Source organism: Apis dorsata, unplaced genomic scaffold, assembly GCF_000469605.1.
Source record: "Apis dorsata unplaced genomic scaffold, Apis dorsata 1.3 scaffold_13, whole genome shotgun sequence".
NCBI lineage: Eukaryota > Metazoa > Arthropoda > Insecta > Hymenoptera > Apidae > Apis > Apis dorsata.
In genome coordinates, this window is record NW_006263316.1 from 42,393 (window position 1) to 62,808 (window position 20,416).

Below are 20,416 nucleotides of genomic sequence, written 5' to 3' on the forward strand. Positions count from 1 at the left end.
GATTTGTGCAAGAGATATAGATATTTTATACAAAAACTCGTAGAAATGGACGAACAATGTTACGAACTATTTACGAAATAATTAAACAGCAGAATATCGAAAATAAGGAAAATCAGAAAATGGAATTTATTGCTTTTCACCTGATATAATTGCTCGCTTTGACTTTCTGTATATGCACGTGTATGCATGTATTTAAAGGTTTCTATTGGTAGAATGTAAGTTCTAAAAGAATAAACGAGTTTAGGTTCTCTTTGAAATTCAATTAGAATAGGTTTTCGAGAGAATTACGAAGCGTTAGGAACGAACTTCGATCGAACTTTGTAGTAACCAGGTAAAGAATTGAAATATAGCCGATCTATATGAAAGAAAAGAGAAAGAATTTTGTAGAAAAAGAAGAGAATTTTAACTACTTAGAGAATTTTAACTAAAGTTAAGTTACTTTAAATAAATATTTATTTCATCACGTTTCAACGAATTTAATTAAATTTACAATTTCATTTTAAATTCTCACGTTGAATGAGAAATTAGAAAAATTAATTATTTTCATGATAATTTTTAATAAATATTTAAACATACAAAATTAAACGAAGAAAGAAAATTCTTTGAAATTTTGAAGTCGGCAAACCGATAGAAGAATCGATAGAGACTCGAAGTCAGGGTAATATTATTTTCTATTACTTGTTCTCGATCTTTCCAAGGTACCAAGTATCTAGCCCATTTCACCAGCTCGTAAGAACAATACGATTCATTGGAAAACGAGTATAGTTCGCTGAGTCGTCGATACAACATGGAAATGAATTTCCTCGATCTGGTTCGATTCACTTGAAATTAGGAATGAAATTGCTTGTGTTGTATGTGTTTTGTACACTCTATTACGATACATTATTTTATCTTTTCTTGTAATATAATATTTTTTAATAAAAAGTAATTCAATTCCTCTTTCAAAACTTCAAAAGGAAAGAATATTGAAAAAATTTTAACCCTCTTTCATAATCAGACGATTTAAATATAATAATCTTTTGACTTAAAACTCTACTCTTTAAAAATATATTATTTCATTTATGCAAGAAAGCTCAGATATATTTTTTTTTTCTTTTACACATTCATTTCCTTTTCTAAATAAAATTTCTTCATAACCAAGTTAATCAAATAATTTCATCCCTTTTCTCCCGAATTTGAAGCGGAAGCCACGTGTTTCCATTATTAAGACAACCTTCGACCCTAACGTCTCATAATTTCTTCAATTCCTGGAACGAAAGAGAATCTTCCCTTTTACCTTATTATAAAAACCAAGCGCGGGTATCTTCTTCGCGACTTCTCAGAACCGTTTCTACCCCGTATAAATGCGAAAACAAATCTAGAGAAAACAAAAAAGAGCTTTTCACCTGCGAGCAAGCAAGTAAAGAAAATACTCGATTCGACCTGGAAAGTGTTGAGTGCACGGACATCGGTCGCCCTCGTACCTTCAGGTGGCAACTTACGATCCAATAAAGTTTCCACCCCTTCCTCCAGTCGCCTCTCGTGCAGCTGCGACCCCGATCTTTCTTCCCGCAGGGTGTGCATTTGATTGGTAAAAGTTACCTTAGTTTTTGAGCCAATTAAATTGTACGAACGGCACACTACCGACTTCGTGTAATATATCGCGAGCGACAGCCTCGCGTTAAGAAAGATTCGTGTCGTGCAGTTAATAAATGCGCGAATTTTATTCTCAACCGTGCAGCTTATATCTGATAACGATAAATTTATTATCAAAAGAAAGATTTTCATTGGATTTATTTCGTATTTCGTTCTTTGAATATATTGTCATGTATTATTTGGCTGCGTTAAATTAATTGTATTAATAATTGTAGTATCGAGATATATTATTTTTATTAATGTTTTATATATAGATAAATACTTATCAAATATTATTTTGAAAGATAATATCTATTATTATTTATCTTTTAATTAATTAAATCGCAAGAAATATTAGCAAATATGTAATCTATTTAACGAGAATTCTTGGAAAAAAATTGCAAATTGTTATCGGAATTCGACAATGTTACACGTTACGAATAATATGGTGGAAATAAATCTTCGTGGAATAAGACAGCCAATTTATAGAATGTGCAGTATCGAGGAAAGCATGTATCATTATAATAAAATGAAGATGGGAGGAAATAGACCTCAATGAACGATAATAGAAACTATTACTTCGACTTACTAGTGACATAGCATGTCGAATATTGAACGAGAGGAAGTATACTCTGGATCAATAAGTAAAAGTCTCGTGGTTCCGGAACAAATGGTTTTTGGAAAGATAAATATTTTCCATTAAAATATAGAAAGATTTCTTTCTATTTGTTCTCTTGTATCGTGTGTATTATACAAATAAATAGAATTTAAAACTTTAGAATTTAGAATGAGATAAAAGAATATTTAAGATAAATGATTCACCTTTGAAGAAAATACAAATTATGAATCGATAAAGTAAAATCAATTTCGTGTTTCAATTTAAAATTAATTGGGTTATATAATTTATTGAATCATAATATAAAAAGGACATTATTATTATGAACGCTTCGTGAAACGTAAGAGAGAAAGAGAGACAGAGAGAGACAGAGACAGAGACAGATAGAGAGAAATGTGACAAAAAGAATAAATTTAATAATTTTTATATAAAATTTTAATATATAATTTTGTATAAAGATAAAATAAAAGAATTAATTAATTATTGAATAATAATTTCAATTGAATATAACTAAATCTTTAAAAAAAGTTTATAATTATTCTATTTAAATAAAACTATGTAAATAAAACTGTGTTCTAATTAAACTTACTCCAATAAATTTAACATATATTCTTATCAAAATTATTAATTAAAGAAAAATTAAAGACAATTAATTACAGACAAAAGTTTATTTCTGTGAGAATAACAAATATCTCGTGCAAAAGAAAAATAAAATAAAAAGTAAATAGAATAGAATAAAATGAAAATTGTGGATGCTCATCCATTGACGATGTTTGATGACAAGTTGGAAGAACGTCTCATGGCGTCTCTCATTCTCGACAAATATATACACGAATGGCTTCTCATAACGTGTCGATATAAGACAACGTTATAGCGATCTTCTTTTTAGCTTCTTGACCCGGCAGGGTTGCTCGAAATTCCTTCGTCTTCATGTTGTTTTACGATTCTTTAAAAATGCCCGTTTATCGTTGCAGCAGAAATGCGTCATTTCGTCATTTTATACGCGGGCAAGACGATAAGAGCGCTATTAGCCCTGTGATAGCTGTCATTTGACGCGGTTCTACTCAATCGTTCACGTGCAACGTTTACCAACCCATAAATATTGTGTACTGACCTAGAATCAACTACGTTCATTCTTTGAAAATGATATTCTTGGTTATATATAATTTCTTTAAATTATATATATATGTATAATAAGTTGATAATATTTTGAAAAAATGAAAAGAATTTTTGAATAAACTGAATTCTTTAATGAATTCTTTCGTTCGAATAAATTTATTTCTGATTATAATAAACGAAAATTTAATAAAGAATATTTTTTTTATATATTATTAAATTTTTTAATAATCTAAAGAAGAATAATTTCTTTCTTGGTTATCTGTGTAAGAAATTAAAAGTTGCAAATGTAAAGTATAAATACAGGGAAAGCATAGTTTCATTTTATTCGAGTTTGCCTTTGACGAGATAACTTTATGACTTTTATAAAGAATTTTCTAAAAAAAGAAAAATATTATTTTTGGATCACTTAATTATTTTTGTCAAAATGTTTTCGTCACTGATTTCAAGATTTCAAATTGCTTGTAATTTATATTCTGCAAATCTCATTATTAATAATCTGAAAAATTCTAAAAAGTATATAACCGAAAGTAATAATTTGTTGAAACCAGAGAAGTTTCATCATTAAAAGTTATTTTCCCGTGGTTAATCATAATTTTGCTTAAAAGTAAACATCGCACTGCGTTTTATAAGCGTTTAAGTGATATACACAGTTCTCTACTTTTTAATGTCACAATGCATAAGATAAATAATATAAATCTCATATAATAAAATAAATAGACAAATTTAACATTAGAATTTAAGTTATTTGTAATATTTAAATTAATATTTAAGATCATTTACAATTTTAATAATATTTAAAGAATTTCGTATTTTTTAATACTCTTAGATATTCTTAAATACTTTGTACAAAAACTATGCTCCTATATCATATTAAAGTTTTTACTCAAAATGATGCTACAAAAGTAGTAAATACCAATTATAATTCAAACAACGTGAAAGAAAGATAATGAATAAATGAAAATATATAAATATCAATAAGATCAATAAAAAAAGTTTATCGAACGAAACAAAAATATAATATTTATAAAAAAAATAGAATTAATATCTATCTTTCTCTTACATAATATTGAAGAACATATTCATTCTCAGCAAAAGCTGATGTGCCAGTACTTTAAAACTCTTTAAAAAGTAGAACCTACACGATCCTCCAGAGTGCACAATTCAAAGAGGATCTTGTACTTCATCATACACTCCTGGGATCCGCTTTCTGTTGCAATTAACTTAAACTTTACCCTTTGACAGTTAATACTAAGGTAGTTGCTCGTAAGCCATAACTTTTTGTAAAGGATACTAATATTACGAGTTAATTATGATACAATTTGAAGAAATTTGATTTGAAGAATTAAATAAAAGCAAGATCATTTTCATCATATACAATAAAGCAATAAACATAATTTAACTGAAACTCTTAATCATAATCCAATAATATCAAATTCACAATTTCTTCTTCTTTTATGATATATAAGATTTGAAATATTCTACTCGTTTGAAATCACAATATCAAATTGATTAAAATAATTGACTTGTCAAAATGACAATTCTTTTTCTAATTAAGCTCGAGTGAAAAATATTATTAACTATCTACTACCCTTCTTCTTTATCTATCGACGACAGCAGCCACTGTTCGAATATTAGGCTCAAGGAAAGATCTATCGGTGGCCTGGATTGCTCAATTGATAGCAGCATTCGGTAAATGAAAGATCTGGCTTCGAATCTCGGACCAGCAATCCGATCGGCCTATTTTTTCTCCTTACAATAGAGAACGATGAATGCCACCAGAGAACATATATGACATTAATTGCAACCCATCAGATTCCATGTACTTTTTCGCTTTACATATTTTCTCTGCAATAGTCTAAATTACTTAATTAATTAATAAACCACTTTTTAAACAAAACGTTTCACCGTAAAATATTGTTAAAAATTTAATGACCAACTGATACGAGATGACAAAGTTTCCAGTATAATTTTGTTTGTGTTGAATTCTTGAACAATGTAGACAGTTTGTACATCTACCCGCTGTACGCTCCCCTATCTACCAGCATGCAAAAGACAAATATTGTTAATTGTTTTAGTCATCGTGCAAGTTGGTTTCACCAAAGAGGTATCCCTCGTGGGATTAATATGATATACATGGAATGTATATATTAAAATTAAATAATTGATTTGGAATAATTATTTTAAAATCTAATTTTTGTTATCACTTATGATTGTTTATCTTATATAACAATGATTATCAATGAAATTTATCATGTAAAATATTAATGTACAAGTAGTAAAGATCAAAATTACTTGAAGATGTTGCAAACATTAAAATTAAATTCCAATCTTTATTAAATTATTGCTTCCTTCACTTGTAATCATATAACATGATAGCAACTAAAATGGTTCCAAAATTATTGCATGTATTCCTTATATACATTCAAATATACAATTTATATTTAAATAATATTTAAAAAAATATATACAAGAAATAAGAATAATTCATTAGAAATTATTATAAGTGTTTTAAATTTGTGAAATAAAATGATCAATGATAGATCAAAATCAAGGATCTAAAATAGAATAAATAAATTCCATTGTCTTTGCAAATATGCAAATGTGTTTAACTTATAACTTCATCTTGTAACGAATGCTGTTTCCGGAATGACTTATTTCTTGCCAGTTTACATTCCCTCTCTAAATTCGTCGGATTCTACGAGGGCGATGTTAACCGTAAGAAATGAGCAAAACCAATCTTCTCGCCCTCCAATTTCGCAATTCCTTATAAGCCAAGGTTTCTTTGCAAGCGTGTGCACGCATACTACTAATTTTCTTTCAGTCTCATCGTGTGAAGAACCTGGCCCCGACTTTCTTCATAACCGTACATTCCACCGGCTCTTTTTACGGTGGCGCGTGTTCGAGAAAATAGCATCTACCTCTATATACCATATTATATACCGCAAAATTCACCCGTAATGGAATTTGACAAAACGAAAGACTACGCTGCGACTTTTTGCAACGTAAATTAAAAAATTATTTAGCTTCTAATTTTTTTTTATACATAGATATACTGCTTTATATTAAAGTATATATTTTTCTCTCTTTTTTTAAATATTACGTGAGTTTATATGTCATAGCATTTTAAAAATAAAAAGGAGAATTGTATAATAAATATTTGAAAAAAGTATTGTAAAAGAAATTACGTGAATTTGGATACTAATAATGATAATTGAAAATAAAAGAAAGTTGATGATACAAAAAAGACAAATATTATTAACGAATATTCGAAGAATTATTGTTGATATAAGAAAATATGTTAATTATAGCTGTTCATCCATTTCATAACCTCAAATTTCAGTTTCGCTGAATATATCTAGGTTAAACAAGTTAGATAATTAGAGTTAATTAAGCGATTAGATTTACGTGACGTTTGCATGAGACGTGTCATATTCTGCATATTTCACGTAATTTTATCACCTGGAATATCTTGCTTGTTTTTTTGAATTATTAAAAAATATTTCAGATGAAAATTGAAGGACACGTAACATGATGTAAATTATTATTTTCATACCATAGATGGACGCGTAAATGACGCATATAAAGATCAACTTTATTTTTTTAAATGAAATTATATTTTCCAATGCGAATAAGCAAGTAGATGCAGCATTATTATTCTTTAATAAAAATTATTAGTTTATATGTATTAAATTATATTTAATTACTTTTTACATTAATAATTTATTGACTTTTGTAAACTTTATTATATATACTTTTTTTATAGAGAATAATGAGACACATATAATCAATTCATGTATTAAAAATATAATTCTATTTAAAAAAACAAAATTCAATTTCACGAATTCTATACACGTCCACGAAAAAATTATTAACACGAGAATACAGATTCTATTCAACTTTTATTCGAGAAAAATTTTTTTAATATTACGAGGAACAAACAAAATTTCTATTGCGAGTATAAAATTATGCGAAACATCCGGTATATTCTTTCCAGAATTCAGAAAAAAAAAATTATTGAAAAAAAGTTCGAAATGCTAAACAAAAAGATAACAACTCTTCTTGCGCACGTTCGAGAGACACTTCTCGAAAATCCTCAATAAAATATGAATAATTAAAATCACCATTGTACAATATCATTACACAAGCATAGTTGAAAACTAGGATACGATGAAAATTACATTCGTGTGTAAATTTTCCCTTCAAAACTTGTTCCCTCTATCGGAACTCGATTGTCCTACATTCGACTTAATAATGCGTTGAAAACATGCCAAGACCAATAAGTATTTTTCACTAAAAACGTATCGAGCCCTCTCGAGTCGAATAAACTTTCGTAAAATTTCGAACTTAATTAAACAATATATTCGTCGGTTTTCTTACGAGCCGAATACAGGGAGCATTCCATTTTCTAGGTATACGTATTTAGCCATATCGGATAATGAGATCCTGCGTCGTCATCCTCGGGGATTACGGGTAATACATTGCCAACGGCTACAACTCCCGACTTCCATTTTGATAAAAGTTGGTCGATAATATTTTCTCTCTCTCTCTCTCTCTCTTTCTCCTTTTTTTCTCCCCAACTTCGTAACTCAATTCTCTGTTTTCGAATTAATTGATTGCGAAAGGTTTCTTTCTTCGGATAAAAAAAAGAAAAAAAGAAAAGAAAAGAAAGTAGAGAAAGAAAGAAAGAAAGAGGGAGGAGGGTTGAACTGTATCGAGAGAAGGACGAAATGAAAATTCTTTCTGCGGGTAATCATTCAGAAGAAGGAAGACGGAATTTAAAAATTACGAGAAACAAATCCTTTGCGAACGAAGATACCGGGCTAATGTACACACAGACACGTACACCTATCCAGGTTGTACGTCCGAGGAAGATCTTTCAAGAGGAAAAGTTCCTCTTCTTTGCTTAACCTCCTTAACTTTTATAGACCGGTCCCTCAAACTTTCATACTATGATAACTTCTACGTTTCGCTACTGTATCGTGCAATTATTTTAGTTGTATATATATTATATATATATATATGTATATACATATACATATATACGTATACATAGTGGAAAAGTATCCGACGTCACCGTTGAAAATTATTTTCGATGACACGGAAAAGCGTTTAAGGAAAAAGTTCTCTCTTGGACCGAGGAGGGAGGGAGGGGGTAGAGAAAGCTGGATGGCGCTGCGAGATTTTACTTCGTGAATTTTCGAGATCGCTTTAGGTCGTACTGTCGTAATTCTTGATATCGATTTCTCTGGATTCTTTAATGCCACAATTTTGAAATATGATAGCTACGAGATAACTGCGAATTTTCGCGCGTTGATTGATTGAACAGTGTGTGATTTTAAATTAATATTAATAGTGAAATTTTGACAGGGATTTGTCCCTTTGAACTAATATTATTTTATTAATATTGAACTGTCTGCACGATATTTTATAGAAATGAATTAATATTAATGATACATTCTTCATAATGATATCGTGTTTGACTAAATAAAATGATTAGTTGATTAATTAATTCTATTTCTTCTTTTATTCATATAATTTAAAAATAGAAACCTAACGTTAAAAATTATTAATATGATTAGTTAATAAATTATTACATTGAAAGAGATCCTTGTAGTTTGATTTCAAATTTCAAATAAAAAAAAAGTTTTCATATAATCACGATTAATTACAAGATTGTGGAAAATCTTTTACGAATCATTTATATTATGGATTAACTCATTTTACTTAATTATCAAATTCTTCTACAAGGAATGTTAACCTCACATTAAAATGGAAAGTGTAAAATAAAGATCATAAATAAATTCACCAAGTTAAATAAAATTTACCTTGGAAAATGTAAATATCTTTATCTCAAAGTTAAATTCGAACATTCTTTTCGATTCTTTCGAATCATCATCATCCCGAATCAAGTGAAATATAAATACCTTCCTTTCTCCAGCCACATTCCATTGAAAACAATACACTGTATACGTATTCGAATCAATAACGTTAGACATCGTATATATCGCTCTTAAACCATTAATTTCACGGGTTTCCCCTTAACTGCGGATTCGATAATGACGCGTGGATTATAGGTATCACTTACCGCCACGTTGTTCAGGGTGAATGAGAGATGAGCCGGTGGCTTCGAGGGTGGTAAGCTACAATTTGCCTTCAAAGTGTCTCCGGCGTCGTAACGTTCACGTTCCGATACGATAACAGGCTTCACTTTGGGCAGAGCTGAAACATAATAATTCCATGGGTGTGTATCTCTTCCACTCATTGTCAGAGGCTCGATTGTTCGTGCCTCGTTTCCAACGATACGAACAACATTATCCGGATATTCCGCTTACGTATCCGATATTCATAAGAAGCAACTAGAAACAGATTAAGCAGTTAGTTTTATGATGTTATATCTCTTAATTTATACGGTTTCATGAACGCGAGAGTGTAGAGAAGCGTCTGAGCGGAAAAATTTTGATATTCATTGCTGTTTGAAAGTTTATCCTGACGTTATTTCTCTTTAAGCGTAGATGAACTTTTGTTCGATAATATTTTAATGATACTGATGCTCTTATTTTTAATTATTGCAATTTATAATTATCTTTTTCAACGCTATTGTATTGTATTGGAAGTAACGAAAATGAAAAATTTAAAGCAGTTTAAAAACAACGTGTCTTTATGAATCGAGATTGAATTTATATAATAAATGACATTTCTCATTTCCTCCAATATTTCTGTCTGCAATGAAATAAATAATCGATACTGGCGATTTTCAAGAAAAAGGGGGAAAAAATAATTTAAGAGAGATAAATTACGAGCCATTAATAAAGATCGCGTGAGTCAAACGATGCGAATATTCAAGATGGAATTAAACTCGATTGTTCAAAGTCACGCGCGTGCAGTCTTATAATTCAATTATTTAAATAGCGGTTGATATATTACGAAAGAATATAATGCGATTGCAATCCGAAATTAATATTAAAATCTATGAATATCAATATTCTTATAATAATTCAAAAAATATCAATACAATTTGCATCACCAAATGATAATTATGGAGCAAAATTGTGCAGCCATTTTCTCACCCCTCACTGTGTATACAAAATGAAATACATATCTCAGTAGTGCCACCATCGATGGTGGCCACGAATGGAATTAATCTCATTCGCAGCGCCATTTTGCAGACGATTTAATTTTGCAACAAAGAATCTGTTTGTGCATTAAACGAATTATGTTCTATAATAATAATTAGAAAAAAATATAGTATATTTGTAATATTTTAAGTGACTCACATTCTTATAGTTCTTTATAATTTATTATTTTATTTTTTTTTTCTTTATAAATACATTGATAAGAAATGATTTTTTTCTTCTTCACTTCTGTATATATATTATTTGATCAACGTAGCTCAATTTTATTCAAGTTAATTTATGTTTACTTTTTATTTCATTAAATTTTTTTATATCCTACGGACTTAAGATTTTTTACATTCATTTTCGATATAAAATATACAATATCTTTCTTTTAAATATACGAAGTATACAATTATATATATTTGTCTATTATTATTGTAAATTTTATCATAGTTGAAATGATTTTCTGGGACGCGAAAGAAAAACGACCATTAAAATCCTCGAATCGATTGATTCGAAATAAACGAGATCTTTCGTAGTTCAACCGCGTGCGTTCGACTTTCCATTAAGTATATTGGATTTTCGATCGCTGTCGACAAATCTTTGGAAACAATCCGAATAATGGTACAAAGTAGGTCGTGGTATAGTTACAAAATATCAACGATATAAGTTCCAGCAAGAAGAAGAATAACAGAAATTGGTCGAGGAGATCGTAACGATACATGTAACGGATCTATACGTGATAATGAAACTGTAAATTGAACATGGAATTCGCGATAGAATCGCGTACGTTTCTCGATCAAAAATAATAGAAACTATTGAGATTTTGAGATTGTTGGAACAATGGAATAATTTGAAAATTATTTTACTTTAATAAAATGTTCGAAAATATTAGAAACGCTTTGCTGTATTTGAGTTAAGTTATGTTATGATATTTCGTAAACTTCACAAGAGAAACGATGGAGATAAATAGTTTTGTAAACAAGATACTAGTTTTGGTTTATTGATTTATATGTCTCGATAAACTACAGGCAACATTCGTATAAAATGGACGCCCGTACCATCGTTACATCGAAATCATGTTGAATAAAACATTCAACATTGATCAATGGAAACACGTCGCCAAGCAACGTGAATAACCGTGGCAGTTAAATATTCGGGAAAATCGTGTTTTCAAAGTACCAATAATTGAGAATTTTCAGATGGTGAAATAATACTAATAAAAATAATACTCTTATAATATCACGAGTTAATCAAGAGTTATTCGTATATATTTGAAAATGTAAAATTTATGGTGACAATATTCCACAAATTAACGAAACGAATATTTTTAATAATAAAATTGAATGAAGTAAAGTATTGGAAAAATATTACAATTGTCATAACGTTAGAAGAGTCGAAATATAAACTTATTACTAAATTTTTTAACAAGTTAACGAAGCGAAAAAAAATAAGAACTAGAAAAATATTCTCAATCGAATAAAAATCAAAATAATTACTCTACACTGTTATTACATCAAAGAAAAAAGAAAAAATACAATCAAAATATGATATGTATAATCAATATTACTCGATATTAATAATATAAAAATATTCCTCCCCAAAAAAACACAAAGAATATCATAATTCTTCATAACTTTTTAATTTTTAAATAAATACAAAAGAAAGAAAAGAAAAGCAAGAAGAATACTTTCAATCAAACATATATCCATATATACAACACAATTATAATTTTATTAAAATTTCCCTTAAAATTTCCCTAGAGATATTGCCAGCAACGATAACATCAAGAAAATGAGAATTACTTCTGATTAATCGTGAGAAAGAAAATGGCGTAACATTAGTACAACTCGTTTTACCCTCCGCTAATTGTATCTTGTGATGTACACGTTACTTCAACGAGCTCGCGGCCAATAAGCGGGGATGTTTAGACCGGCCATTATCGCATTCAGTTTTACAATCGAGGGAATCCACGGCGCGTGAACATCGCCAATTATAACACGATCCTTTAACTTTATCTATCCAACGAGCGACAGCTGAAACTAGAACCGATTACGGGCGAAGCGTGGCGAGGGAAATAACCGTTTAACCCTCTCACCTCTTGGTCGGTGATAAACCGGTGATTCGCCGTAACGATAGAACGAAGTAATCGAATTTCAGTTATGTTATCGTCTTCCCTGTATGAATGGTTTCCTCTAACTTGATCGCATTATACATACCCATCCAGCCGCACCCCGTTTTACGCACCAACGCTGCAAACATGATTTCACATTTTCCGATATAAACGAATTTCGTGAAAGGGGGTTGGAGGGTAAACGAGATCAAACAGTTCCAAACGGGAGGGATATGAAATGAACTTTGTCCTAGCCAGGCCAGTTTAACGTCCGCTGCGTTTTGAAGCTGGCGCACACTTCTCGCTCCCCCCTAATGTATTGTACTGTCTTCGTCGTTCTTGATTAGAGAAACAAAGAAAGAAGATCTTATTCTACGCGGTAAGAGCCCGTGTGCATCGGGCCTTAATGAACTAATCTACGTTTTGACGCGTTTTCATCGTGTGATCTGAATTATTTGATCATACATATCAGAGTAAAGTACAATTAAGAAATATATATATATTTTTGATATGATATTCGTAGCACATGAATTTTGATTTCTATTTAATGGGAGAAGTTTAAAATATAGTTATGTATACTTGTTGAAAAATAATTAAGAATTTGAATAAGAGAAAAATAAAAGGAGTCCATTTTCTGAAAATTTTTATTCTAATCTCGATTAGGAATACGTTCTAAGACGAATTTTTTCAAGTTTTTGAAAAGTTAATTATTTTGCAAAAAAAAGAATTCTAATGCTAATTTTAATTAAGAATGATTGAAATAACTCATGCAGCAAGTTTGTTGCATGCAGCAATTCAACACGTTTTTCAGTTAATTTGGATTTTCAGAGACATTTTCAGCAAAAATTAATATCGAGAATCAATTCTCGAGTGACAAAGGAATGAAGGATCGAGTTACGATTGGGATTGCCGGTTTTTCAATCTTCGATATTTATGACGAGATGAACGGGGCAGAGGTTCAGATAGAAATCGATATAAAAGTCGTTTCACGGAATCCGGGAGTAAGTACGATTTTTCTTCGACTACGTGAAAACTGCGGCAGGCCAAGATTCGTTTACTTTAAGAACATCCCGCGGTATTATCGTAAAATATGAAATTCATATCCGTAAGGTCTCACAAAATCTATCTCCGGTCCAACCGCGAAAAATTTCTACCCCTCGATCCCAAGTGGTGCTAATAAAGAACACGTTCCATGGATATTATTCTTTAACCGATGATAGTAACAATTTTCAACAAGCCTGAAGTATCGTGTCTTCTTTCGATCTACTTTAAGACATCATGATAACTTGTGACCTTTAATCCTGCGTTTGGTTCGTTTACGTCGAACTCTGTTTGACAGTAGTTTTATGAAACTTTTATGAATGAGTTGGATAAAAGTTTTTTACGTTACGTCTCCCAGAGAATACTGTCGTTTTCTTTATTTTCGAAAGGAATTGGGATAACGTCGAGAAAGTAAAATTAAATATTATTTTAATTTGTGATAGGGGATCTTGAAAAAAGAGAAATGGATTATATGATAAAATTTTTACGTTATTCATGAGGAATTTTGTTGATTTATGATATTATATTTTTCCACTTTGTAAGAAAATTGAGATATCTCAATTTTAAAGGGAGGGAAGAAAAAAATTTAAATGTTTTCTTAATTTTAATTTAGAACAATTTATAATACACGCGTTAAAGTTTATTTTTTTTTTTTTAATGATATTCTTGTTATGTAAAAAATGATTTATAATGTATTTGTAATAAATTTGATTGCCAATTCTCTCTATATTTCAATTATCGATTGTATTCAATTCCATTGTGTTCAGATAATCCAACGTAATCAAAGGTAGATGTAACCGAGGTTGTCTGATCTAGTCTTAATCAACCTAAAATGTAATCCAGCTTAATATGCTTAACATGTCTGATTAGAAACTGCCTAACTTCATTCTATAGTCAAGACGGTTATGCGCATCATCATTAAATTTTCAATAGATGTTGGTACAGAACATTAAATATTAATATTCCGTATTATTAATCCGTGAAACTAACATCAAATTTCTTGAAACAGAGACAAATAATTTAGAATAAATATTTGTAAAATAATTTTTATAGTTGCACCATTTTTAAGGTTATACCACTTACTAATTAAATCAGTACTGATACAGTGTCACGCTATTTATAAGCTTATACTACTTAGGAGCTAATAGATTGCTCAAAATATTAATATTTAATAATTATTCTGCAGATATTTCAAAAGATCTTATTAAATTATCTTATTAAATTGTTCAATTGAATATATATGCACATGTAATATGTCTTATTATATACTTTACTTTTATTATTTCAAAAATATTTCAAATAGATATCATGTAAATAAATAATTTTTCCTACATGTAAGTATAATGGAAAAATTAATTTAAAGTTTTAAATATAATCATTTAATATTTTATTATATTTAAATTCTATAATTGTTAAATAATCTAACTTCTAAAATTCCAACTTGTAAAATTTATAGGACACAGCAATATTTTATTTTCTTTGTTTCTCGTAAATTCCAAAAGATAAAGTTCAAAAATTTAACAAAAAATTAGAAAAAAAGTAATATTAATCTTCGTTCTCAATACTTCCATCCTTCCCCCTCCCCTAAAAAAAAGAAAAAAGGAACGAAATCATTCTCGAAACGAAATAAATTCTGCTCGAAACAATTTTTAAAATAACGCAGATAAAATTTAATGATTCGAACATGACAGATTCTCCACACACTTACGCGTGTATTTTTTTATTTCTAGTACAAATTTCCATTTTTTCATTTTCATTTTTCTTTTTTTTTTTTCTCGAAATACGCGCGCATTTATACAGGCTTGGTTTCGAAACCGAATTTCCCTTGCATATCGCGACATTATCGCATAGCCGGCAGGGTATGGTTGGAGGGGCAGGAGGTGGAGGCTAATTTGTGTCGCTGAAAGTGTTTTATACGGACGAATTCGTCCGTGGACCACGGAATATTGCTCGATACAAACGATCCATGAATCCCGCGGATTTGAATGGGCCACGGTTCACAGGGATTTCGACAGGCATCGGGTATCATTCGATCATCAATCTTGTTGCTCGCTTATCGCTGCCCGATTTCAAAATTGCTCTCACGCTGCACGTTTTGCGTTGTGTCACGTTGGTCAACAACTGTTTAATCCACACCGGGGGTGTAATGGCAAAAGATATAAACTACCGGTGGTGGTGGTGGTGGTGGTGGTGGTCAAAGGCACGTATAAAATGCACGGTTTCGCGTAAAAGATTATTGATTTTGGCGTACAGTGAATGAATGATGGCTGGTAGAAGTATGATTATTAAATTATCGGTCGTTAATTCGATTTTGTTAATTTTTTGAATTCTAAAAAATTTGTTTTTCTTCGATGGATATAACGAAAGTGCGATGGAAAATTATATTATTGCTCGATTAGGAACTCTGGTCTTCTCGAGAAATAAAAATGAAAAAAAACAAGTGTTTTATTAATTGAGATAATGTTATTAAGTTAATTTTGTTGAATTGGAAGGAAAAATAAATGTAAAAGAGGTCTTGTTTTTGAATGTGACAATATGAAACAAGAGAATTTTATTTGAGAACGATGTAATGAAAAAATACTTGACTAGTGTGTTTCATAATCTTATTTTTTCTTATTGTATACTTCATATTTTTCAGATTTGAAATAATTATGTAATCAATCCATAATTTTTTTTGCAACACAATTCTGGTTATAATAACTTTAAATATATAATACAAAAACTCATTTAACAAATAATCGTATTTAACAAATAAAAACTAAAGCTAAAATTGATATTCAATATTCTTCGAGCAGAAAAAAGAAATGGAATGCAGCATTCTGGAATAAATCGAAATAATGGCAATTACAATGATACTGAATTTTGATACGCTCGTTATACTGAGAAGATGTCGCACTTTTAATCACGGTGCACATTTAATTGCGTTGTCATTTCTGTTGATACCTGGTCGAAACAGGAAAAATACATGGATAGAACGAAATGTTTCTCCCCGATGGAACAACTCTCTGTCACCAATTACGTGGATGCAGTTAATTCATTACGAAACTGTTGACTGAATTCGTTTTTTGTCTCGTCAAAGTGTGAACTTGTAATTGCGTGTCTGCCTGTACGATGCGGCGACTTGGAATTGCATTAACTAATTTTACTATTTTTTTTTTCTCTCTCTGTCTCTGTCTCTGTCTCTCTCTCTTTCTCTCTCTCTTTTTTTTCTCACCTATCTGAAATGTCGTAACGTATTTATCGACCGGTTAAACGTAACGACTGGCCAACGAAATCGCTCGAAAATTGGTTTTTAAACCTTCCACCTCGCTCGAGCACTGTCAACGAATCAAATGGAACCGAGTGATTGCACAGTTGACTGGATGCAAAGAGACTATAGCATTATTGTATGTAAAAATTGAACGAAAGTTATTTGAAGAGAAACCTTATTGGAGTTAATAAAAATATTATATATTAAATGAATGTATGTGTATTGTTTTACAACGTTATTATTGTAATACAAAATTAAAACTTATACTTTAATTCTTTTGTTTTTTGAATATATAAATTATTTATTTAATTATTATTGACGAAAAAACTGTAAATCGTAACAATAAGTGTAATAAACTATTATCTTAATTCTTCTAGATTTTTAATTTAAAAAGATTTGAAATTTAAAGTATTATAGAAAGGGATTAAAAATGTAGACACAAGGATATTATAATAAAAAATAATTTTTCTATAAAATGTATTCTTTTATTCCCTTTAATTATTCACTAGCTTTCTTGAAATTCGTTCTAACTAATTCGTTCTAACTAAGAAGTTCGAAACTTGAAGTATGAGAATTGATTAAAGTTCAGCGTGCACGCAAAGAATAGTTCCTCGTTGCACCGCCATTTTCTTCTAACATACTTGCTGATTCCAGAAATCCTTTAACTACTTATAATGCTCCCATTGCAAAAGTTTCTATTATTCCCTGTCAGACATTCATCGATCTTCCCTTTCCTTCTCCTCTCCACTTTCCACAATACTCAAATATAATGAATCAATAAATCGATAAATGGTTACTTAATATGGAAAATTTGCAAGTTCCTCTTTTACAATTTTAATAAGTAAATATATTTTTTTATCTATAAGCATTGATTAAGAAGTGATAAATTATTCTTAAAATAAAATAAACTCTATATAACTGAAAAATACAATTTTATTATCACAATATTTTTCTATAAATATATCAACTAAAATTACACTAAAATTATTTTAATAACATTCATATCCTGTGTAAATTTATTCGAAACGTTCCAAGTTCAATTTTTACCGAATATAACAGTCATCTAACTTCTAAAGCACACAATCATACCTTTATATTTTCTTTAGAGGACAATTCTCAAAGTTTGTGAAACTACCATTCACGCGATTTAACCAGTCCTCCCTCCGTGGAAGCAACTGCCCGTTGAATAGAAATCGTGGGCAATTTCATTCGCGGCATCGAATACATTACACGTAGACGGTTGGACGAATTTAATAAAAATCAATTTTGCGTAATTGTTTGCGGAATGGCCGAAATCCGGGATAAAAATGCCGATCCACGTGCAGGGGAGATGAGAACGTGGCACGAGTATTCCGAGCGTACGTAGCCAGGAATATTTTCCATGGTAACGTTCGTATTCTTGCCGCATACGCTTGAAATTCATAGGCCATTTCGAAGAAGCGACCAAGAAGACGCATCAGAATTATCATAAATTCCTTGATTCTTATATTTCTTTAAGCCACTCTTTCGGATGGATGGATGGAGATGTTCGTATAAACGCATCTTTCTGATGCAGTTTATAGAGTCGAAATGGAAAAATTTTGCTTTATTCGTCTATATTAGAGTAGATTTGATACAGTATTTAAATTTATTTGAATATCAATGTAAGAATAGATGGATGTTCGTTAGATTATAATTATAATTATATATATTAAAAATTTATTTTTTAAAATATACTTGTTACAGAGATATGTATAGAAATGTATGGAAATGGTTGTTGGAATAAATTTAAGAAGAAAATCTTGGAAATAAGTGAAAAATTTAATTGTGAGAATTTCTAATTGACTAATTGAAGAATAATAGCATGAACGAATAATTATTGAATATACAAATATATTATATATGTATATATATATATATATAAGTATTATTTTATTTAATTAAATATGGAATAAAAATATCTTTATTCAAATTAAGCAATTTATTCTTAATTACTTTTTTACGTAAATTAGAAAGAATTTCGGAAATAAAATTTCTAAATTATCAAATTATATCAATCTTAAAAATATTCGCAAAGTTTTTTACGAAATAAAAATACGTATTCTGATTTAATATATTTTCCATTGAAGTTTTTTAAATGCGACAAGGAATAGTAAAATTCTTTTTATTATACTATTTCTTCGCATTCCACGAGATCGTCTTCTCATTCAAGCTCACTAGAATCGTGCATTTTACGAAATCACTGTACTCGGTCCCAGCAAATTGCTGGATTACAGAAATTCTAGGGCAACCGCTGCCAAGCATCGTGCATTCTATTCTATCTTGCATTCCTTGTTTCGAGAAATAAGTAGTGTTGTTCAAGCAATAGTTCTAACTTAAATTAATATTTTAATAAACAAATGAAATTTAATATGAAATTTATTATATTCGAAATGCTTTATTAACGTAATAATTAAATTAGATTATTAATACACAATTTATACTGCTTTATTCATTATATCTTTGATAACAATTAATTACTTGCTTTTCGCTATTTTTTTTTTAATTTTAGTTTTATTTTTTTTCGTAGTTCATTCACATCCATTTAAATGCAATTATCTGCATTTCTGCAGTTTATTCACGTGTCAATCAAAAAAGATTATTCATTACAATGTTGCATCATTAGCTTGAAATAAATGATGATCATTGTGTTTAATATTTTCGTTTAAAATAAGCGTTAAAGTTAACCATTATCCATTAACGTAATGAAGGTAAATGCGTTTCATAGTTTCGTCCATGATTTCATTTTAAATTAACATAAAATTATTCAAAGCTCGTTTACGTGTAATTCCAAAATAAGTGTAATTGCACGTAAGTATAATCACATCACACTGCGATAGAATAATTGATTAATCAATTAACAATCTATACTAGTAATTTAAAATAAAAGCATTGTATATAATTATTGGTCAGAGTTGTAGGAGAATTGACAAATTATTGAGCAATGAATTTATTGGAATTAAATTTTAATCATTTCATAATTTAATTTGATTTAGATAAATTATCAAAATAATTCTATACAGTTTGCATTTTATAAATAAATTTGATTTTATCAAAAGTAGAAAACTTCTTTCTCGAAAAATAAAGAAATAGTTATTTTCTAAATTGTTCGTTCAGAATTTCTATTTCTATTTCAATTCCAAAAATATAAATAATCACGATATTAATTTATTTTTTATCTTCACAAAAAATACAATCCTTTTTATCAGCAGCAATAAACAAAATTTCCCTAGGATCCAAGTATCTAAGATACAGATATCTTTCAAACGTGGAAACTGCATAGTGCCTTTTTGCGTTTGAAAATGCAAAGGATGAAGATGGAAAACGTGATAGACACGTGGTCCTTTATAAAACGAGTTCACAAACCCTTCCAAACGAAATTCTGATCGAATAACATTCCGCTCGATTTCAAGTTATATTCGGTATCTGATCTCGTTCCCTGCAAATAGGTAACGTATAACGAATTCTCGAGATGCGTTATCTGTAAGACGGTTGATGGAAGAAATATAAAAAAAAAAAAAAAAAAAGAA

At 29.5% G+C, this 20,416-nt stretch overlaps 1 protein-coding gene across 1 annotated transcript in view; it reads right to left on the reverse strand.

Moving 5' to 3' along the window:
* Positions 1–20,416, reverse strand: part of LOC102676943 — a 165,154-nt gene that overhangs the window by 41,551 nt on the left and 103,187 nt on the right. The window contains exon 4 of the mRNA XM_031509399.1: positions 9,435–9,568. Coding sequence (XP_031365259.1) covers positions 9,435–9,568 — 134 coding nt within the window. The remainder of the gene's footprint in view (positions 1–9,434; positions 9,569–20,416) is intronic.